Source organism: Vitis vinifera, chromosome 1 (genome assembly GCF_030704535.1).
Source record: "Vitis vinifera cultivar Pinot Noir 40024 chromosome 1, ASM3070453v1".
In the NCBI taxonomy this organism is placed as follows: domain Eukaryota; kingdom Viridiplantae; phylum Streptophyta; class Magnoliopsida; order Vitales; family Vitaceae; genus Vitis; species Vitis vinifera.
Window position 1 is genome coordinate 7,335,269 of NC_081805.1, and position 18,889 is coordinate 7,354,157.

The 18,889-nt window shown below is 37.4% G+C and overlaps 2 protein-coding genes across 4 annotated transcripts; one reads left to right on the forward strand and one right to left on the reverse strand.

The window, feature by feature from the left end:
- Nucleotides 1-519: 519 nt before the first annotated feature.
- LOC100242640 (protein PAL OF QUIRKY) lies at nucleotides 520-5,936 on the reverse strand. 3 transcript variants are annotated; one of them, XM_019218343.2, is made up of 4 exons: nucleotides 3,687-5,936; nucleotides 3,253-3,566; nucleotides 2,438-2,505; nucleotides 520-759 (listed from the first exon to the last, which is right to left on the reverse strand). In XM_019218343.2, exons 1-4 carry the CDS (start codon nucleotides 3,853-3,855, stop codon nucleotides 540-542), a joined length of 771 nt encoding a protein of 256 aa, XP_019073888.1. In that variant the 5' UTR covers nucleotides 3,856-5,936; the 3' UTR covers nucleotides 520-539. The 3 variants fall into 3 exon arrangements, with proteins under 3 accessions (XP_019073888.1, XP_010646760.1, XP_002271639.2); XM_010648458.3 differs by lacking the exon at nucleotides 520-759 and adding an exon at nucleotides 966-1,877; XM_002271603.5 differs by lacking the exon at nucleotides 520-759 and adding an exon at nucleotides 966-1,880.
- Nucleotides 5,937-15,116: 9,180 nt separating this feature from the next.
- LOC100247658 (inorganic phosphate transporter 2-1, chloroplastic) lies at nucleotides 15,117-18,799 on the forward strand. The gene is made up of 3 exons (XM_002271840.5): nucleotides 15,117-16,076; nucleotides 17,249-17,440; nucleotides 17,751-18,799. Exons 1-3 carry the CDS (start codon nucleotides 15,369-15,371, stop codon nucleotides 18,573-18,575), a joined length of 1,725 nt encoding a protein of 574 aa, XP_002271876.1. The 5' UTR covers nucleotides 15,117-15,368; the 3' UTR covers nucleotides 18,576-18,799.
- The last annotated feature ends 90 nt before the right edge of the window (nucleotides 18,800-18,889 follow it).

Here is an 18,889-nt window from a genome sequence, read left to right on the forward strand (position 1 = left end):
ATTTTCATGATTTTTTTTTTAAAAAAATTATTTGATCCCATTAAATAAATTTACTAATGTATGGTTGTCTTTTATTTTAATTTTGAAAATTTTAATTATTTTTACTTTTAAAATTTAATTAAATAAAAACTAATTTTAAACTTAACAATATAATTTAAAACTAATAATTTAACTTTTGATAAAATTTTATTCAATTATGCAGATTTAGAAAATTTCTGTTAAGCTTAAATGATGGTTCTATAGATTAACTTCAGATAATTTAATAAAAATTTTAATTACTTTCAACTAATTTATATTTAGTTATTTGGAAAAAAAAATATTTTAGAATTCCTTTTACTTAAAATAATTTAAAAGTACCCAGTGAGATATTTTATTTTATTACTATTTTGAAAAATTAAACAAAGAGAATTATTTTCTTTTAATAATTTTTTTTATGAAATTTAAAATTTATTTTGGTTTTTAAGTTTTAAAATTTGATAAATTGTATTTATTCAGGATTAGAGTTTAAAATCGCACAAATTACTCAACAATATCTATTTCTAAAATTCATCCATGGTTATTACAATGTTTGTCCCCCCAAAAATTCCTGGCAGGTCCATTGCCAGGCACACGGCCTTGCTCTTCGAATATGATCTGGTGTCGGTTGAGGCGATGATTTGAGTCCTCTTAGAAAATTCAAAGAGCTTGACTGTCAAAGAATAAATTATCTGGTGTTGGCTGTGGGATGGTTGGGGTCTTTTTTGGAGATTCCAAAGAGATCTACAATCAAAGAATTTAGTTAGCGAAGGTGAATGTTGGGATGTGTGGTACAGGTACACAGTCATGATCTACAATAAAAGCTCGCTCCATTATAAGAAAAAAAAATTATATAATTCTCAGATTTGATAGATTAGAAGTCATTCCTCTGCTATGATGTGTTCTCAACAATAATATTCCTATATGTTTTCTATCTTCGTTTTGTACTATTTGAATAAAAGGAATTTTATTTATGAAGGGGAAGTTTTTGTATCTCCAGTTCTATACTATGCATTTTTTTTTTCCTGTTTGATTTTGATATCAGGGCCTATAGTCACCAACACAGCAAGAATGTGGAACTCCGAGTGGGATGTAACAGCAGGCCCCATACCCTAAAATCAAACAACCTTCATTAATGAAGCCTGGGCCTGGCCGCCAATGAATCTTTGCTGCTTCTAAATCACGACTTTACAGTCACAAACGCGGATTACACACGGAGCGCTCTTGATGTTGATTCTTTGATGTGGATACCATCCTCTCCTTTTCCATCAGTCTTCTTTTTTAAGGAAAATAAAAAATATCATGTCCTGTGGGGTAGCATCTGCCATCAGCCTACTTGAATTTAATTGGCTTTTTTTTATTTTTTTATTTGTTTTAATTTAATCCAATGATTTCATCTCCTCTCCTTTCAAAACTAGGACAGCTAAGGGGAATCTTTTCCCCTGAATGCTGCGTGAGTGGACACCCACCTCAGTGACCAAATTCGTGGCCCTCCTCGGGCAAGGCCGTAAGGAGGATCTCTTTTTTCTTCTTCTTTCTTCCTTTAGTTTTGTTTTTATTTTTATTTTTATCTTTATCTTTATTTTTCTCTTTCTTTTCTTGTACTTCTCTCCTTTCTAAGGCTGTATTAATTTCGTTAACCCCACTTCAATTCCAGCTGTCGTGGGACACACCATATGGCTTATGGCTTCTTTCCATGTTCAATAAATTTCGGCAGAGGGGGGCTACCATGAGTATGAAGCCACATCCAGAATTACTTGTTTGTTGGGAACCGCCATTAATGGCTCCAACTAAGTGCCTTGTATGTTAATGAAGTCTAGTCAAATTGAAGACCACACTTCACCTGTAGTCATCGTCCATATCTTCTGTCCAAAGAAAAAAACTATATCATGAGAGCATTAAATAATCTGGGGACAAAAATATGCAATTAAATATCATGATTCTTCCTTCTTCTCTCAGAACCCATTTTTTGAAGGACTCATTCCCAGTAAGCATGAACAAACCTAATCAAATCAGATTAGACTCTGTTCCAAACAATTAGAGAGGGCAATGCAATCACCCTGTGAATATACTAGGTGACAGATGGATGTAAATCATATTTTAAAGAGGGGTCGGTCCATTTTTCACCAAAAATTACATGTTTTATATTTGTTTCGCAAACCGAAATTCATTGCAAATCAAATGCCATTTGCTCTGGTAGATTAACCCTGCAACACTGATGCTAAGGATAAGATAAAAATGGCGATGCTGCATAATTTCAAATGCTTTTGCAAACTTTTTTTTTTTTTTTTTTTTGAAAAAAAGAGAACTTGGTTTATACTCCATTTGGCGAAAAGTTGAAAGAATAATGAAAAATAACCCAAAAATCATCATTTTTTTAAAAAGTATACGTTTACGGGAAAAAGAGTGAAAAGGAATTTACTTATGCAGTGCTAATTGCTGCCCTAGTCTTCCGAATACTGCCAGCCAAACTTTAATCCGCTCATTGACCTGCAAATCACAAAAGCGAACGACATTTTTAAAACATATATTCCACAACTAAAAAAATAAAAAATAAAGAGAGGGAGGAGGAGGAGGAGGAGGAGGAGGATGAAAAGAGAAAAGGGAAAAGGGAAAAGGGGGAAAAAAAAAAAAGAAAAAAGAAAAGGGAAAGGAACAAAAGAAGAAGTAAAAAAAACAGACGGCATGGGAAAGCGTGAGGAATGGGACAGAGGATAACGGCGGTAGGTGCGGCGATGAACATAAGGAGATCAAATACACGTGTTGAACAACAAGGATAACAGGTGAAACGTGGCAGGCGACACGCGAATCGGACAAACAGAAAAAATACAGTGGCTACGGCGGCGAATTGAGGTAAGCCTAACGGCAGTACGAGCAATAACGGAATCGCAATGAGAAGGGAAGGGGCAAAGGAAAGAAATGCTGTGAACAAACTCACCATCACATTTGAATGAATCCAAAACGAAACTGGACTGAAATTCATTAATGGCCACGGATCAAACCAATCCTTCTCATCCATTTACAGTCCCATTACATCATCACATAGCTTCGCACCGATATTTTTCTTGATATTGTTCTTCAATTTGTTCGCCTATTATTAGTATTTTTTTTAGTTTTAGTTCTTGAGTCTTGCTATTGCCAGTGGTTCCCGTTGTGAATGAGGTACACATGGCTAGGGTTTCCATGGACATGGTAACCATAGTGAGGAACCTTTCGGGAGGATTTCTGGAACGGTACCTGCGGCGAGATCTGGTGGTGGCAAAGATCAACGGCCGCCGGCATGGTAAACCGCGAAGCAGAGGCGACAGACAATTGTGAGGAGGAAGCCGATGACGGGGGAGGAGAGATTTTTTTGATGGATTTGGGCGGCGAAAGAAAGGCTCTGATCTTTAGAGACGCGGGTGGTGATGCGACTCGATCGTATTCCTCGATGAGATTGGCGAGATCCTCATCGGAGGTGACAGACACCAAAGCGTCTAGGTCCTCCGTCGGCAACTGACACCTCAGACACACCGATTTCCCACACAACTCTCCCAGCTTCACCAACAGCTCTGTACCATATCATAAATTTCACTCTAAATACCCTCCCAACAATGGAAAACAATCATATCCGAAATACAAATCTTTTCAGAAAACACAAGGAACACGCTTATAATAATAATAAAACTAACCTGCAAAGGAAATGGACCGGTCAACGGCGAGGACACGGGTTTCGCCGCCGTGGTAACGAAGCTTTCCGTCGGGATAACGAGGAAGAATCTTGCCGCCGTAACTGCAGAGGAACTTGATGGTTTGGTTGGAGGTGACCATGCTTCGCGAGGGTTTGGGTAGAGAAGACATGGGGTCCAGTTTTGGATGAAAAGGAGGGACTCTGAAGGAGAAAGCTATTAGTGAAGATCCTTTCAGGAGCGCCTTCAAGCCTAGGTATGGTTCCCTTCATCCCATATTTATAGACTTTTTCTTTCCTTGAGGGTCGGGGTTGGATTGGGGGTGGGGCTGGACGCGGTAGAAATTAGAGAGAGACCGCCACCTTGCGTCAGTGAGATTCCGATACCCACCATCCACGGTTAATTTGCCACTTGGCCCGACCAAATTAAATTATAAATCTTCCCCCTAAATTATTACCTCTTCCCCTCTTCCACTCTTCCCGCTCCACTATTCCGGCTTTTGTGGTTTTATTACGTCCTCTCTTCCTCTTTCTTTCTTTTTGTATTTGATAGTAATTTTAAAAAAATTCCTAATATTTTTAATATTTAAAAAATTTTACCATTCTAAATATTAAAAAGATTAAAAATATTTTTTATAATTACTATTAAATGTATTTTAATTTATTTTTAAAAAATTATTTAGAGAATCTGAAAATGATAGAATAATAAAATACATAGGAAAAACTAAAACGCATACATCTTAGAGTCTCTATCACCACTTACTGGAAGGAGGCTTGACTGTGACAAAAATGCCCCTCACACCCGCCATCCCTCTCTCCGGCTGATGCTTAACATGACGGCGACTGTTCCAAAGAGATGTCATGTACTCCTACCAGCGTTAGATCGGACCTCAACTTTGGACAACAATTCCTTTTATTTTCTAGAAGAATGTGCAATTGTTTTAGCCGTCCGTGATACATCAGCGCTTTGCATTTCTCCTTGATCCCATCATTGCTCTGCAGACATATGGTCGTTTTGAAAGATTTTAAACCTTAAAGCAGCTCGGACTAACGTTCAAAAGCTGAAAATTTAATGAAATGAATATTGTTGAATTTGTATGGGTTCATACACATAGTAAAATTGTTTCATTATTAGGTTTTTGTAAGATCCAAATCCAAGTTTATATATCTAACCTGTAACCCTGTTAATTTCCAAATGAGAAGGAAAAGAAATATTGAAACCGAGGTACCCTTTAAATACAGGGTTTTTGGCTTGCTGCTAACCAGTTTCCCCAGCCCTATACTCCGGAGGGCTGCTTGGGACCATGGTCATATCATTTTTTTTTTTTTCTGAAGAATTTGTAATTTTATGATATGGCAAATCTTCACACGGGACAGAGCCAGAGAGACAGGATGAAAAAAGGATAAACCTCGGACTTAGCATCTACCCGACTGGAAAGAGAGGGAGTAAGGCGTCGAGTTGTGGGAGTGGACTCACAACCAGTGTGCCGGCCCATCATCAGTAACCTCTGAGCATGGAGATCCAGAGAGCAAGGACATTTTGGTCCATTTGGAAATTGAATTTTTAAGGTCCGTTGTGGGGGTCTTTGCCACTCATTGTTTGAATCTGACCATTATTTTCGGAGGGGCTTTGATATTTTCTTCATAACTAAACAAAACTTTCCATTTCATGTGTTTCTATTTTCACTTGTTACTCAAAATGAAGAATCGTTTTTTCAAATGCAACAACGACTTCCTACTTCTTTTCTTTGTTTTTTCCTTTTTTTTTTGGGAAATATTTTGTGGGTTGTAACTTCTTCCATCGTCCAAAGAATCTCCGTCCATATAAACTGAATGGGAAAACTCCAGCAGTTGTTTGAGCCATGAAACCATCAAAAAGGGCATTACGTGAGAAATTTGAATTTACAAAGAAAGTGATATTTTCACAACCACGACTCTCCATAACAAGCCCTTTTCCAGAAGCAAAAGGAAATTATCTCCTAACGGCCTCTTCCATATCCCACCAACTGTAACCTCACCCATCACAAAGTTTATATGGTGCTGGTGCAGCCAACGATTCACGCATTGTACTCAATGGCCCACGCATGGGACCCAGCGCCGGTTTGTTTGGAAAGAAGATTGAGACTCTGGGCCCCCGCTAGCTCCATCCTCTGAACGCCTAGATAATCTTTTATTGCTCCTAGCTCTTTATTCTCTGCACTCCAAAATCCCTTGTATGTTTCTGATCCTCCTTATATATGGGAAGTTCGAAATTTGAATAATCTACCTGTAGTCTCGTGGGTTGTGTTAGTTTCTTTCCTTCTTCTATGGACAGTATGGGATTTGACTTGTGTATATGGACAGTTTGTTGGTTGGATCCATGATAACGGAAGTAAGGCTGAATTTGTGGAAGTATATGATTGAAATTTTCTCTATTCTGCCAAACCAATCTTCACTTTCACTCTCTGTAATTGAATACATGGATGTGATGCCAGAAAAACCTCAACCATCAAAAGTAGTTTCTCAAATCTAATGATTCATATTTATTTTTTTCCTTCTTTTGCACCATAAGAGTTGATTACAAATATCTAATCGTTGTTTCACACGTCACTACTGGTGGGCTTATCTTAATCTTGTCGACAACATTTGAAATGCATGGTTAATTCGAATGCCCTTAGACGCATATTATTAATATGAGGAAATTGAAGAGATTACAACGTGATTAATAGAAAAGGTTCCTTCGGTTGTCAGCCACCCACATGATCATCTTTATCTTGATCAATTTAATAAAAGCAAAAAAATATATGGTGTCGCCGGCTCCATACATGGAACAGGGAGATTTCATAAGAAGGGATTAGCAGCAAAATAAAAAATTGGAAGCCAACTCATTCATGATTTTACCAATTTTGTACTAGCTAGTGCAATCATTATCTTGTTTGGCCTTGGTTCAATGCAAACCTAATTATAAATATCTATATTTATTCTCTATATATGGAAGAATTTGCAGTTGACCTCATCACACTCTTACCTAATTATTAGAAAAAAAAAAAAAGTAAAGTAGACAATCAAAAGGCAAAATAGAATGGGTGTTCTCTAAGTTAGGATTAAGAATGTATGGTACAGGTTTTGACATTTCCCTTTGGGAGACTGTTCTTGGGTAGGCTGCTCTTAAGGGTTTGGTCATTTCCTTGTCTGAGACTTTGATTTGGGTAGGGTTTTTTTGAAGGGTTTGGCCATTTCATTGTGTAAGGCCGTTTGTAGTCTGGCTGCTTTATGAGGATTACATCCATTCCTATCCAGAGGAGAAACATTATGTTGGGACTCTTAAGCTAAAATTAGGCCCCGGCTCTTGTCCTTTTCATTGATTATGTCAGCCAATAAGCCAAGCCGACTCCCATGAACATGCTAAAGTGGGTCATAATATTACAGGATATCCCACCCTGTTTCTTTTAAGCATTTCGGAGAGGGGGGATGCGGATGCTGAGCATATCCACCTTTATCTCCTTATCCTTTTGAATAGGAGAATCATGCACTTTGCTTCTTTCCTTTCAGTTCAATTGCTACTTCCAAGAATAGTTAGGCTTTGTTTGCGTCATTCACTCTATCCGACAAAAGAGGGTGCAGTGGGAGTAACGTTACTGCACTTGACAATAGCAATTCCTTCTTATGCTTTCATTTTCCACTTCTATTGGCACAATACTTCAAACTACCTTTCGGTACATTTAGGACCGGAAATGGATTTTAAAAATCCAGAGCTTAGAGCTCTTTACACGTGGCATGGGCCCCAGTGAGGTGGCTGAGCGATCTCACACGCAACCATCCAAGTTGCGGGTGCGGGAGGGTCGGTTGTTGTTTTGTGGGATTTTCTAAAGCGCGTGACCTACACTTGACAACAGTGTGGCGCGCAACTTGATGCCTGGGTCTCTGAATGGTGACGGTGATTTGGATGAGAGACCCATGTGCAAAGGTGTACACGTAGTGTGTGCATGATGAGTACCCCAAGCTCTTTGGTGGGTGGTTCCACCTGCCTGTCCGATCATGATTGGCCCGACTTTGCGCCCACATCATATCTTCACGCATCCATTTGGCCTGAGTTTTGACTAAGGGATTTGGTAAATGCGCCAAGATTTGATTAAGCTACATTACAATCAGATTTCTAAGCCTAAAATTCAACCCTAGTGTCGATTATGGAGTACCCCGGAAGGGGAAGATATCTAGCATGGCCATACCAATGATCCTACTGTTTTGTTACTTGAGGGAGGGTGGGTCCCACTGACTTTCATGTCTTCATTATATGCCAAACAGCCCCAAGTGGGCTTGTATATATGGTTGCCTCGATTCCCTTCACATGGGACTGGATGTGGACTCCCAACTTCGCTCCATCAGTTGCCTCATGCCACGTTACCCAAAAAGGAGGGAAAAAAATGGTAAAACTGATGTACATGGTTTGGCAGCAAGTCTACACTGCTCCTTTCAGTTATTTTCTTTATATGGGGGCTCATTTGGGTGGAGTAGGAAAACGGTGATAAAGATGGAAGGCATAATAAGTAAAACAATAAAATTTTGAGGTGTGAAAGAAGTGAAGTAGGGTTTGGAAGGTGATGCGTAACTCTTTGAATGTCAACTTAAGAGGGAGAGGAGGATGGGTCGAGTGATGTGAGGTGTTGGGCAATGGAATATACTCTGTAGGTTCTAAAAATTGCAAAACTTGGACCAAAACAATCGCACCCATTCTCTATCTTGTATACGTGTATAAGAAGAATATGGCCCTGAATGCTTAGTCCTCACCAGCCACGGATGACTTCTTGAATTTTCGCTGCTTTTGAATTTTTAAAGTTTGAATTACATAAACAATAAAAAAAGATCCGGTGGCCCTGGAATTTTCTAGTCTTTCTAGGGAGTTTTCTTTTGGGATCTTTCTTTTCTTGAGTTGTACGTAGCTGAGGAAAACTTAGAATAATGTGTACGATTTTGGTGGACTGATTCCAATTTTGCTGCAGTAGGAGCATTTGGATGGGTCATGGGTGGGCGTGGATATACCTTCCTCTATTATATAATGAGGGAGATGCTTCCCCCGCCCTTGAATGAAATAATTTAACTCTTATGCTTTCCCTTCAAAATGAAACAATGGTGGCTCCCAGTATAAATGTGGTACAAAGACCTGAGCATGCCCACCACCTTTGAACGGAATGGCAACCCTTCTTACAAGTTACAAGATGGGAATATGGGCTTGGGCTTCAGAATAGGGTAGTCAAAGTCAAGTCTCCTATCTTTGAATATTCCCGTGGATTTGAAAATGGCACACATTTAAGTAATATATATATATATGCGATGTTCATAAAAAGTTAAAAATAAAAAATAAAATCCGTAGTCAAGAATAATGCATCCATTGAATCCGACAAATAAGGAATGCCCATAAAAACAGTCCAAACAAGGCACCAAAATAAAACCACACAAAGCAAACAACCAAACAGGGCCTTCCTATTCAAGCCCGGAGCACCCTTTTTTCTTCTCTCACAATCTCCATTACTTTCTCACATCCCCATTTGACCTCACCATGCATAGAAGAGACAACGGAGAGTGGAAGCAAGTTCTGCCTTCATAAAGCCATAAGGGCGGTTCTTTGATGGCGATGTATATGAGGTGGGTGGTGATAATTATTTATGAAGGTGGCAGCAATCCATGGTGGGTGAAGACCGAGCTGATTTTTAGATTTTTTTTTCTGAGGAGTAATCAAATATCATCATCAAATATTATGAGATGTTAGTACAAAAATATTGAAAGATCCTCGGATGGTAAAAAGAAAAAGTACCACAAGCACTACATGTTGATCACCATGCATATGAATAACATCAGAGAGACATATTTGTTAGTTCGAAAGCAATCATAATGAAAAAGTACAATATCAAATTTTTTTCCCCTTCATTTCCACTTACATGCAGATGTTATTAAAAATGTATTTTTCATATGGATAGAAATACACAATGAATAACTTCTATATAATTTCTAATGTATTTATTTATTTTTATATTTTATAATTAACAAATAAACAAGAAAAGTTTTTTATTATATAAAAGTCAATGTGATTTTGAATATATCTTTAATTTTATTTAAATTTGTGCAATTAAGAAGAATAAATTAATATATATATATATACTATTTAAAAATATATAATGTATTTTATAGGGCTTTTTTTTTTTTGTAATACATGCATGACACTTGACATTCAATTAGTAATGGAGGGAGAGAAATGGGTACAAATTTTGTTGTTTGATTAGAAAATAGAAAAACCACAACACTAAATAGAAATAACATTTACACATTTAAAGTTCTCATATATTAAACCCAAATTAATACTTTTCGTTTTCTTTTTTCTTTAATGTGAGTATGCATAAGGATGGGCAACTTTGAATATGTGTTAATTCAATCATCAAAATATTATCCAACTTGTGCTTTTGAGTGGCTCCTTTAGTGAAGACCATGCCCCTATCATACAAAGAAGACTCGAGAGGACCTTGAGAATTCCCTTTTAATAATTAAGGTTTGAGTAGAAGAAAGAAAAAAATATGTAAAGCGACAATTACCTTCTTCCTCTTTTCTCGTCCCTCGTATAGATACTCTAAAGAATAGTTTATAAACAATGTTTACGTTACTTATACAAGATATGTGTATGGCTTATTTTAGCTAGGCATGTGATTTTGCAATATGGTGACATGACTAATAGGTTATGTAGGGGGACATTCATACCCATGGTGGTGGCATTGTTACCCCATTGGGAGTTGTAGGTCATTGCTGGTGAAGTGTGCTTATTTAGACATATAGAATTATGCTAAGGGTTAGCTATGTTTGTCTTGTCATTCTACATAAGTCAACGTATTAGGTAGTACTAATGATTAGCCTTAATTGGTCAAAGCTCTGTCATTTTACCTAATTGGTGATCAAGTTTGGATCCCCTGTGTTTACCTAAAAGATTGATGGTTTCTTGTTTATTTATATAGAGAGCATGGGATTCTAGTGTGGGTCAATCAATGGGCAAGCCCAATAACAACCTCACCTCCTTACTTGGTGATTAAGTTGACATACTCTACTGAGATGAACTCTTGCAAACAAGTGTAGTTAGGGGGTTCCAACTACACCCCTTCAACAATTAAGTCCATAAAAAGCTCTACAACCAATTTTACTTGAAATGATTGGCTTAAGCTTTGATAGTTTAACTTTGGCAACGAGTGTGAAGCTATATGTGGGAGACAAGTTAATGCTACAAGGGATACAAATATGTTGGTCTTTCTTGGAGTTGAGTTGTCCATATATATGAGTTGAACACAATTCCTTATTTTACCAAAGTACCTGGGTTTATTAACACAATAACTTTGATCAAGAAAAATAAGAGAGAACTATTATAGCTTTTGTTGTATTACGAGTATTATCCTTATGATCAACCTATGAAAATTGTCAATACCAGGTCAAATGAGTTACTTTCACTTAAATAATAAAAAATGAAAACAATATATAAATTGGTTTTTATGAAATATGTTTAAATAAAAAAATTAATTAATAATGGTGCAAATATTTATTTTTAATACAAATGATTTGAACCTAAAAGTTTTTGCAATCCAACTTTAGGAATAGAAGATAGAGAGAATAAAGGTTTCTTTAAGTAAGGTGGTCTTAGGGTTTTTGGGATCCTTGTTTGTGATAAACTTGAGCTCAATAATTTAGAATTGTATTTAAAACCTAATTTTACCTTTTAAAATTGGATTCTTAAATATCATCAAGTGAATGAAATTGATTGCATATTTAAGTCTTGACTTTTTAACCCCTCCTACTCTTTATAACTTTATCTTGGCAGGTTAGATTATAATAAGGAAAAATTGAGATAACTAGTGATCAAAGGTTACAAAGAATCATTAGTATTGAGTAATACTCTACATGTCCTTTGTTACTCTAACTAATATGGAAAGAACTAAAGGTTCATAAATTGTAGCTTAAAACATTCATTAATCTCATAGTTATGATTATTTACCCATTCTCTTTTTAAGTAGAATCCTTAGGTTTTAGCTATCACAATTATAATTTTTTTTAAATAAGTAATAAGTTAACAAATAAATAAATAAATAAACTATCTAAAATTTGAAAAGCAAGTTTTTAGTAAAAAGTTAAAAACAAAACAAACAACTTATCCTCCTTCTTACAACTTTTGACTTCAAATTGATGTTTTCTACTTCGAATTGGGCTTTTATTCATCTTCTCCCTAAATCCTTGACTTATTTTGACCTTAAGATGACAAAAAAACTATTTCAAATTGAGACAGTCAATTTCAAAGTCTGTTTTTTTCTCCATGTAATTTCACTTCAAATGATCATATCCTCCTCATTTCAATTCTAATTTGTTCACTATTCAAAGGTTAGATTTATGATTTTTTTTTTAAAACCTTTAATCCAAGTATGCTATACACACTTGAAGTTGAGTTTGATTCTCCATTTGAACTTGTAACCTCAAATTCAAACCTTCCTCCAAGGTTATTTACTCTCAAACTCTCTCAGTAGCTTTCATTTATGATCTCTCATGCTTATAACATGCTCCTTATGGCCTTGATTTGAGTCTCATCATCTTCACAAGTCTCAAATCTTCTTCTATGCATGATTGGCCCATTTTTTCTACCTTGGTTAAAATGAACTTTTTTCATCTCTTTAACCTAAAATTAAGCATAGAGTAGTTGTTAAACCCATGGATAGGGTTTAACAAATCAATTTTTAATAATGCAACTTGATGATGACAATGATCATAATGAAGTATAAGCATATACATTTGATATAGCTATGTCATTAAATGTACTTTTGTTATTATAATTTAATTTAATGTGTATAATTTAATATATTATTTGAGATGTACCGTAAAGACAAAGCAATAACGATTTATAGGATAAAAGCTTATGCTTGTAATTTCAATTTATAATAAAATTAACGATGTATTTCAAATAAGTAAAGTTGTACAATGTTGTTAGATTAAAGTTTCACAATAAATATAAAGGAAAAATATTTATTATACATATACTTGTTTTTCTTGATTTATATTATATAAATATTTTAGTTTATTTAATAATTTTCATATTTTATAATTTAATTTAAGATTTAATATTTAATGAAACTTAAAATTGGAAGAAAAAAAAAAGTTGGACTTATATGTAGGCCCAAAGCCCAACTTCCAATACTCAAGTTGAGGGCAAAGTCTGAGGCCCATAAGACTAGGCTTTGGACCTTAGATTTGGGAGAGTGGACCTGGTCCGACTTGACTTGAAATCATCTCTTGAGCCTACCAAGGACTGAATTTTCGGGATTGGGTCAGGCGACGGCTTGAATTTACACTCCCACCTACGGCCTTTACATTTCACGCCATGAACTGAAGTTCAAAACTGACGGTAAACCTATAAATAAAAAATGTTACATATTGTTAGAGTTTGGTAACCGGATTTTTATTTGGTCCAATCTAAAAAGCTCACGTAATTTTTCTCATCTAAGGTTTTCCGTATAAATCTGTGTTCTTATTTATTTTTTATTACCTATTTTTGTTATTTCATAACACTTATGATGTGATCTAACCTTTGTATTAACTCATTTATGCTTACCATCTTATTATAAGAGGATATAAAATATTATGATAGCTTAAAAAGAAAATTTAGGGATCTGAATTTATAATACTAAACTTTGGATGATAGCAATCTTGATCTTCACTCTCTTACTTTTGACTTTTATGCTATCCTTAGCATATGTACTAGATTTTTTTTAATATAAAAAAGTAAACTAATTAATGTTATAAAAATAACATGCATAAGGAACCATAAATGCAAATACAAAATTAGTATATATAAAATACATGGAGAAACCGAAAGAAATAGGATCGAATCCTTAGAGTAACTTTTATTCGTTGAGCGACGATCTTTCCACTTTGCATCGTCGGATCAATAAGGCCAACTTTCGTCCTTGCTCAATGAGTGGGATCTTACAGTCAAACTCTCTTTTGCTTTTGCACTCGAGGGTCAATCTCCGTCCGACCTAAGGAAACCTTTGCACGCCTTCGTTACCTTTTGGGAGGCCTACGCCCCATAAAAATTGTCTACCTGAGATTGTCTCTTGACCCGTAGGTCTTGACATAAGGTTAAAATTCTAACTCTTCTAGAGTGATATCTCACTGATGGCTCGGGCCCTCTCGGAAGGAGACCTTCTTCGCCCTCCACATAAGCTGTGCAAGAAAGGCCCAAAGCCAATCCTAGGGAATAGTGAAGCTTCATAGGGTCTTTATGTCCAGATGTAGGTAATCCGCATCCTCACATACATGTCTATTTCATCGAGCCATTAATGTGGTAATGATGACTAATTTTGGTTTAACACCTTGGTGTTGGGTAGTGAAGAAGTTAAAAAAATTTCAAGAATAACTGAGATTTTATTTCATCATTTTCTAGATATAGAGGAATTTCTTGCAGGGGGAGGACCTCTATGAGAAATTTTGCACAAATTTTTTGTGATTAGCAAAGCTATCAAATGCCCCCATTGTTTCATGAGGGCTTTATATAAGTCATTACTTTATTGTTGTTGCAAACTATGTAGGTTTTTCTAAGTACTTTGTTGTCTTTTGGGCACAGTAATTGTGTTTTACTTTTTAACTGCATGTCAGTGAGTCAAGTTAACCTAAAAGTTTGATAGTAGTCACTTTTCATGATTCTCACTGTTCAACTCTTCATGATCCTCATTTTGGATGAAGTGAATTTATGCACCCTATAGCATATGGAATATAATAACCCGAAAATTTATTGATTTAAGACAATGATTGAAGCTTATATGAGGCTTTTATTGCGACTTAAATGCCTTGAAGCCTTTTAAGACATAAAAGCAACGGTTGTTGATTAGTTTAGAAAATAAGATCAAATGTGGCCTACGGGCGTAATGCCTTTTAGTCCTGAACTTTTTAGTAGATAAAAAATACACAAAAGAAAGAAGCTTGACGGAGACATGAGGAAAAATTGATAATGGCAGACGGGAAGGGGGCTGTTCATAATTGGAAAAGAACAAACAAGAGACTGGAAGTTGAAGGGAAACGAGTGGACTGAGGGGATGTCGGGCTAGGGTTGGCCTGATGTCAGGCCTTTGAGTGGTCAGGAAGGTAGTCCGGAAAAGGAGTGGGGCAGGCCTAGCGTCAAATTGCCAGCCCAGTTTCTCACCCCTTCAGTCTTTCCAGGCCTCGTTAGAATTGTGAAAAGACAAGGTAGAGGTAATAGAGAATACATTAGAAAAACATATGAAATTCATGCTTTAAAGGCAAATACTCTTGTATCGAATAGAATTACAGGGAGACTAAAGAAAAGTTTGATGAATTGATGGGGAAAAGAAGATAAAAGTAGGCCCCGCAATTGGATTCTGTGTATTTGGAAGGGGCCGTGTATGGATATAGTTTTTATGCATTTAATTTGTATGGAAATTGAAATGAGTGGGGGGTGTGGATGAAGAGGCCTTGAAGAAACAGATCCACCACTCATTTGAATCCAGCTAAAGCAAAATTGAGAAAAGTTTGCACACTCCATTGTTCCCCCTCCACCTACTTTTCTCTCCTCTTTCATGGCACAGAATCCACCGGAATAATCCCATATTCCTCTCCTCCTCTCCCTCACATTCTCTCCCTCTCTTTCCACTCCTTTCTTCTTCTTCCTTAAGATATGACTCCTTCCTATTGCCTCTCTTCCTCCAGACACGCCACCACTGCCGAGGCTTTTCTCCTTCACAACTCTCATCTCCACCTTCCCAAACATCGCTCCACACTCCCCAAGAAAGACTCTCTCTTTCTCAAGCCTTTAAACCCACCTCCCAAGTCATCTCTCTTCCTTCTCAGACTCAAGACCTCTAAACTCTCTCACCCTTTTGCCTCCTTATCTTCCTTCGCCGAAGCCGAAGGCGAAGAGGGACATCATGCCAAAGAAGAGATTGCCAAGACCGAAGGTGAATTGCCCGGCATGGCTCAGGCCTTCAACATATCATCCAACACTGCTTCTGCCATTTCCATATGCATAGCATTTGCGGCTCTGTCTCTTCCACTTTTCATGAGATCCTTGGGCCTGGGACTGACTTTGAAGACTAAATTGCTTTCCTACGCCACGCTGTTGTTCGGGTTTTATATGGCCTGGAATATTGGAGCCAATGATGTGGCCAATGCCATGGGGACCTCGGTGGGTTCGGGAGCATTGACGCTCCGGCAGGCAGTGTTAACGGCGGCGGTGCTGGAGTTTTCAGGGGCATTGCTGATGGGGACCCATGTAACCAGCACAATGCAGAAAGGCATACTTGTTGCTAATGTGTTTCAAGGCAAGGACACTTTGCTCTTTGCTGGCTTGCTTTCCTCTCTGGCTGCCGCTGGTACTTGGTTGCAGGTGCATTTCTCCTTGATTTCTCTCATTTTCCTTTGGAATTTGTTTTGTTTTCAAGTTTTTGCATTTTGTCTTTTGCTAATTTTGGAAACTTGTTTAATTAGTACTGCATCTTGTTTAAGAAGAATGTAGAATTCATATCTGCATATACTGATCTAGCCCACAAATTCCAATATTCCCAAGTGAAGCCTTTCTTTGGAAATGACCTAATCACTGTTTTTGTCATTGTGCAAGACCCAGTTTGTGTAACTTCATACGTTTTTTCTTGTCCTCAGAGTTTATGATGTCTTTGGATGGACTAATGATTGTCCATTATAATTTTCTGTTCCGCCAAGATTACTCAGTCAATGATCTTGTGAATGCCAGAACTCCCAGTAATCTTGCATTGAGAGACTATTGAACAAAAACTAAAAGCAGATCATAAGAAATGATCCTGTCAGACGAATGCAAGACCTTGAGTTTTGGCATTCCCCTTCATACTTCCTAGCGAACTAGGAGTCTGAAATTTTCATGGGCTTCTTTCATAACAATTGACAGTTTTGGACCTCATGCATATTAACTAGGAATGATTTTTCCAAGATCCACAAGTAGGTCTTAAGCGACCCTAGAGTTTTCCTTCATTTCTAAGGAATGAGAGAAGGAAATTTGCATGTCGATATCTTCTTAAAGCAACATCCTCACAAATTCACTCACACTCCCGTGAATACAGAACATCAATAACTAGAATGCGACCCAAGGTATTAGTTGTAACTTATAGCAACAGATATCTATACCCCATGTTAATTTGTTTTCCTGAAATAAGTCAACCATTTTCTGCTTGAATTGCATTAACTTAAGGAACATCTGAATGCCTTTCCTGAAACGTCTATTGATACTTAGATTTGCTGAGAGACTTTTGGTGCCATCAGAGTAATTCTTCATATAGTTATTTTTGGAAAGAGTGGATTAGCAATATTTTCTGTTAAGAAAAGGTCTCTTGACAGTTAAATTCACAGCAAAACTAGTGCCATGAGAGCGATTTCTTGAGATCAATGAACTCTTTCATACACTTGCTTCCAATTTTTCTTCTAATTTTATTGCACTTACATTGGATTAGTTTGTTCGCCTATCCATAACATATTTGGATGCTACATTCTCATGTTTTACTATTCATTAATGCTTGATGTGTTATTCAGGTTGCATCATTCTATGGTTGGCCTGTCTCGACTACACACTGTATTGTAGGATCCATGGTTGGATTTGGCCTAGTGTATGGAGGACATGGTGCTGTCTTTTGGAGTTCGCTGGCAAGGGTAACTTCATCATGGGTGATCTCACCTTTGATGGGGGCGATGGTGTCTTTTTTAGTCTACAAATGCATCCGTAGGGTATGTTCTTGCTCATTTGGATTTGAATGAACGAGCTTTCAGCCTTACATCCTATGTGTTTAATTTGGTTTTGATGTGAATTGCAAGACCTCACATGCTTATGGCTTGTGGAAAGTAGCTTACAGCATTCTCCTTGGAAGTTGAGAAGAATGCCTAAGAGCCCCCTTTGGAAAGAGGCTTCAGTTGTGTCAACGAGCCATAAGTATGGTGCATATGCCACTTCTCAGCATTGTCTAGCATATTCCAAACTCCCGAAATTCACGAAATGCTGGAATATGACCCTTATTCTTACCACCTTTACTCTTTCTAGTTTGTATACAGTGCTCCAAATCCAGGACAAGCTGCAGCAGCTGCTGCACCACTTGCTGTCTTTGTGGGTGTGACTGGAATCTCTTTTGCAGCGTTTCCACTTGGCGACAGCCTTCCTTCAGCTCTGCCCAAGGCTTTAGCCTGTGGAGTTGCTGGTGCTTTCTTAGTCTACAGAATTATCCACAAACAGCTTGGTCACCTCCTTGTGAAGTCGAATTCATCACAGCTGGAGGCGAAGGAGGATACCATCCACAATAAAAATATTGGGTTTCTCTCAGATATTGCTGGACCAAAAGGTACCCAACTGGAAATAGTTTATGGGGTGTTTGGCTACATGCAGATCCTGTCAGCCTGCTTCATGTCATTTGCCCATGGGGGAAATGATGTCTCTAATGCAATAGGCCCCTTAGCTGCTGCACTATCTATTCTTCAAGGTGGCACCGGTGGCTCTGAGATTGTGATTCCATTAGATGTCCTTGCATGGGGAGGATTTGGGATTGTTGCAGGGCTTATGATGTGGGGTTATAGAGTGATATCAACAATTGGGAAGAAGATCACAGAACTAACACCAACTAGAGGATTTGCAGCTGAGTTTGCTGCGGCTTCCGTTGTTCTATTTGCATCAAAGCTGGGACTTCCCATCTCGGCAACCCATACTCTGGTGGGTGCAGTCATGGGGGTGGGGTTTGCAAGGGGACTTAACAGTGTCAGAGCAGAAACCGTGAGGGAGATTGTGGTTTCTTGGGCTGTGACAATTCCAGTTGGTGCCCTATTGTCTGTTTTCTACACATGGATCTTGACCAAGCTCTTGGCATTTATACCATGAGCACAATGAACAGCTTGATGTATGGGATTATTTAGAAACCCCCCATATTCTTCCAACATTATTTGTAGAATGCTCATGTTTCCTTGCTCCAACGTGATCACCATATTTTTCGGGAATAATTTGTTGAATGTTTATGTTTCCTTGCTCCAATATGATCTCCTGTAAGTTGAAATCATTGTATTCGGATTCGGGAAATAAAATTAGTTTTCCTACTTCGATTCAAACTTTGAAACAAAAAAAGGACATGTTCTTCCTCTAATATTCTGTATAGCATGCCATAGAGATATTTACCATGGTTCACCCAAGTGAGAAGG

Excerpts from the sequence above, each read along its gene's own strand:
- LOC100242640 (XM_019218343.2), bottom strand. The coding sequence starts at position 3,855 with ATGTCTTCTCTACCCAAACCCTCGCGAAGCATGGTCACCTCCAACCAA. Across the intron at positions 3,567-3,686 it reads CCGGTCCATTTCCTTTGCAG|AGCTGTTGGTGAAGCTGGGA; the intron begins GTTAGTTTTATT and ends GATATGGTACAG. Across the intron at positions 760-2,437 it reads CAGCAATTAGCACTGCATAA|ATCTCTTTGGAATCTCCAAA; the intron begins GTAAATTCCTTT and ends CTTTGATTGTAG.
- LOC100247658 (XM_002271840.5), top strand. The coding sequence starts at position 15,369 with ATGACTCCTTCCTATTGCCTCTCTTCCTCCAGACACGCCACCACTGCC. Across the intron at positions 16,077-17,248 it reads CCGCTGGTACTTGGTTGCAG|GTTGCATCATTCTATGGTTG; the intron begins GTGCATTTCTCC and ends TGTGTTATTCAG. Across the intron at positions 17,441-17,750 it reads TCTACAAATGCATCCGTAGG|TTTGTATACAGTGCTCCAAA; the intron begins GTATGTTCTTGC and ends TACTCTTTCTAG.